The sequence below is a fragment of the Manacus vitellinus genome, unplaced genomic scaffold (genome assembly GCF_001715985.3).
Source record: "Manacus vitellinus isolate BGI_N305 unplaced genomic scaffold, ASM171598v3 scaffold_16_pilon, whole genome shotgun sequence".
Taxonomy (NCBI): domain Eukaryota; kingdom Metazoa; phylum Chordata; class Aves; order Passeriformes; family Pipridae; genus Manacus; species Manacus vitellinus.
In genome coordinates this window covers 1222678-1225361 of record NW_021939189.1, presented here as the reverse complement: position 1 = coordinate 1225361, position 2684 = coordinate 1222678, and the positions used below count along the sequence as shown (strand labels likewise).

The 2684-nt window shown below is 60.5% G+C and overlaps 1 protein-coding gene across 1 annotated transcript in view; it reads left to right on the top strand.

Annotated features, from left to right (window-relative positions):
* Positions 1-543: 543 nt before the first annotated feature.
* Positions 544-2684, top strand: part of NOX5 (NADPH oxidase 5) — a 10368-nt gene continuing 8227 nt past the window's right edge. Inside the window, exons 1-3 of the mRNA XM_029958768.1 lie at positions 544-663; positions 1371-1521; positions 2038-2248. Coding sequence (XP_029814628.1) covers positions 544-663; positions 1371-1521; positions 2038-2248 — 482 coding nt within the window. The remainder of the gene's footprint in view (positions 664-1370; positions 1522-2037; positions 2249-2684) is intronic.

The following is a 2684-nucleotide window of genomic DNA, read 5'->3' as shown; positions in this document are numbered from 1 at the left end:
GTCCTACAGTAATTTGGGACTGTTGGGGGGCTGCTGCTGGATCTGATGTGAGCATGGGGGATTTGAGGAATTGTGGAGGTCTGGAAAAGGAGACAGAGGGGGACAGGGGGTGGGAAGGCAAGGAGGGAGCAGGAGGAGGGAGGTGAGGACAATCCAGGGAGGAGAGGGAAGGGGAGGGAGGGATGAGCGCCTGTGGAGAGCAAAGATCCCCATCTCCCTGCTCTGGCTTTGCTGGCAAAAGGAAGCCTCAACCCCCAAAATCTTACTGCCATCACCCTCCTTCCAGCCCAGCTTGGCAGAGGAGCAGCACCTCCCTGTCCCTGGGAGCTGAAGGACTCTGGGAATGGGTCAGTCTGGGAAATTGGGCTCTCCAGGCCCAGATTTCCCTAATTTTGAGAGCCCAGCTTCCCAGACTGACCCGTTCCCAGAGAGCAGCCCCTGCTCTGCTCAGCAGCACGAGGCTGGAGGGGCTGGAGGCACGGCAGGAGGATGGATTTGGAGGGATGCAGGGCTTGGAATGTCGCCTCCCGCAGGTGCAGCGCCATGGGCACGGCGGGAGACGCCGAGTGGCTGCGCTGGGTGACGAAGCAGTTCGGGAACATCGCCGGGAAGGACAAGGAAATCAGCCTGGAAGAGTTCAAAAGGGCCCTGCAAGTGAAGGAGGTGAGGGGTCCCCCCGGGGATGGGCCGTGGGGGTCCTGCCCCAGGACAGCACCCAGCTCTGCCCCAGGAGGGGACTGAGGGAAAATCCAGCTTAAAAAGGGGACTGTGCGGTGTTCATGGGGTTAGAGGATCCTGGGGTGGTTTGGGAAGGAAGGACCCTGAAGGTCTCTCCTCATTATACCCCGTGCAGGGCGGTCACAAAACCTGCTCCAGGGAAAGGTGTCTCTGCCCATGGCAGGGGGTTGGAACAAGGTGCCAGAGGGAAGGGCTAGGTGGAATATTGGGAAGGAATTCTTCCCTGGGAGGGTGGTGAAGGACTGGAATGAAATTCCAAGGGAAGCTGTGGCTGCCCCTGGATCCCTGGAAGCGTCCAAGGCCAGGCTGGGGCAACCTGCGGTGGTGGAAGGTGTCCCTGCCCATGGCAGGGGGTTGGAACAAGGTGCCAGAGGGAAGGGCTAGGTGGGATATTGGGAAGGAATTCTTCCCTGGGAGGGTGGTGAAGGACTGGAATGAAATTCCAAGAGAAGCTGTGGCTGCCCCTGGATCCCTGGAAGCGTCCAAGGCCAGGCTGGGGCAACCTGCTGTGGTGGAAGGTGTCCCTGCCCACGGGAGGGGGTGGAACAAGATGAGCTTTACGGTCCTTCCAAGCCAGGCATTCCAGGATCCAGTGACTTGGGATCATCCCAGCTCCCGTGGTGCTCCCACAGTCCTTCTTTGCCGAGAGGTTCTTCGCCCTGTTCGACGCCGACGGCAGCGGCACCATCAGCCTGGAGGAGCTGCTGAGGGCCCTGAGGCTGCTCGTGCACGGGGACCAGCGGGACAAGCTCAGCTTCCTCTTCCAGGTCTACGACGTGGACGGTGAGACGAGGGAAAACACACTGAGCCGTGTTTCTTTGGGATAAAGTTGGGATTTGGAAGGTGGGAGGGCTCTGCTCTGAGCAGAGCCAAGGGCTGGCGGGGGGTCTGCGCTGCTGGAGCTTTGTGTCTGTCTGGGATCATCATTCCACGGTGAGAACATCAAAAATCCGTCTGAAAGGCAGCAATTAAATTGGCCACATGGCAGGAATTCCCATGGAGTGCTTTCACCCTCGGCCATGGAGAGGAGTGGGCTCTGCTCTGCTCAAACACCAACTCCCCATCCCGGTTTCACGGACCTGGAGGATCATTTTGGTTGGAAAAGCCCTTTGAGATTGAGCCCAAGCTCCCCCAGCACTGCCAAGGCCACCACTAACCACATCCCCAAGTGCCACATCCACAGGGCTTTCAAACCCCTCCAGGGGGTGGGGACCCCACCCCTGCCCTGGGCAGGTTGTTCCACTGCCCGACCACCCTTTCCACGAAGGAATTTTGCCCAGTGTCCAACGTGCCCCCCAGGCAGCGGCTCCATCGAGGCGGAGGAGCTGCAGTTGGTGCTGCGCTGGTGCCTCCGGGAGAGCTCCGTGTCCCTGCCCGAGGAGCGCCTGGGGGACCTCACCAGGGCCCTCCTGGAGGCGGCTGACAGGGACCACAGCGGCTCCATCACCTTCCCGGAGCTCCAGGAGCAGCTGGAGGCCTTCCCAGAGCTCATGGAGAACCTGACCATCAGGTGGGACCCTCCGGCTGGGAGTCCCCCTCCTGGGGAGCACATTTTTCTTCCTGTCTGGAGGAAAACTGAGGGGTTTCTGCTCCTGTCGAGGCTCTTGGGGGGGGGCAAACTGGGCAGGGCTTGGCTGGCACTGGGAGCAACTTGGGAGCCTTGGGCTTGGATGCAGGGATGGTGTTGGGATGGGGGTTTGGATGTTGGGATGGGTGCTGGGACGGTGTTGGGATGGGTGCAGGGATAATGCCAAGCCAGGGTGCTGGTCTTGGATTCAGGGATGGGTGAGGGGTTGGTGTTGGGGTTTGGGATTGTGATGGGATGGGCGTGGGACTTGGATACAGGGGTGAGTGCAGGGATGATGCCACAGGTCTGGGTGCAGGAATGGTGCTGGGGTGGATGCAGGGAAGAATTTGGGATGGATGTAGGGCTGATGCCACACTGG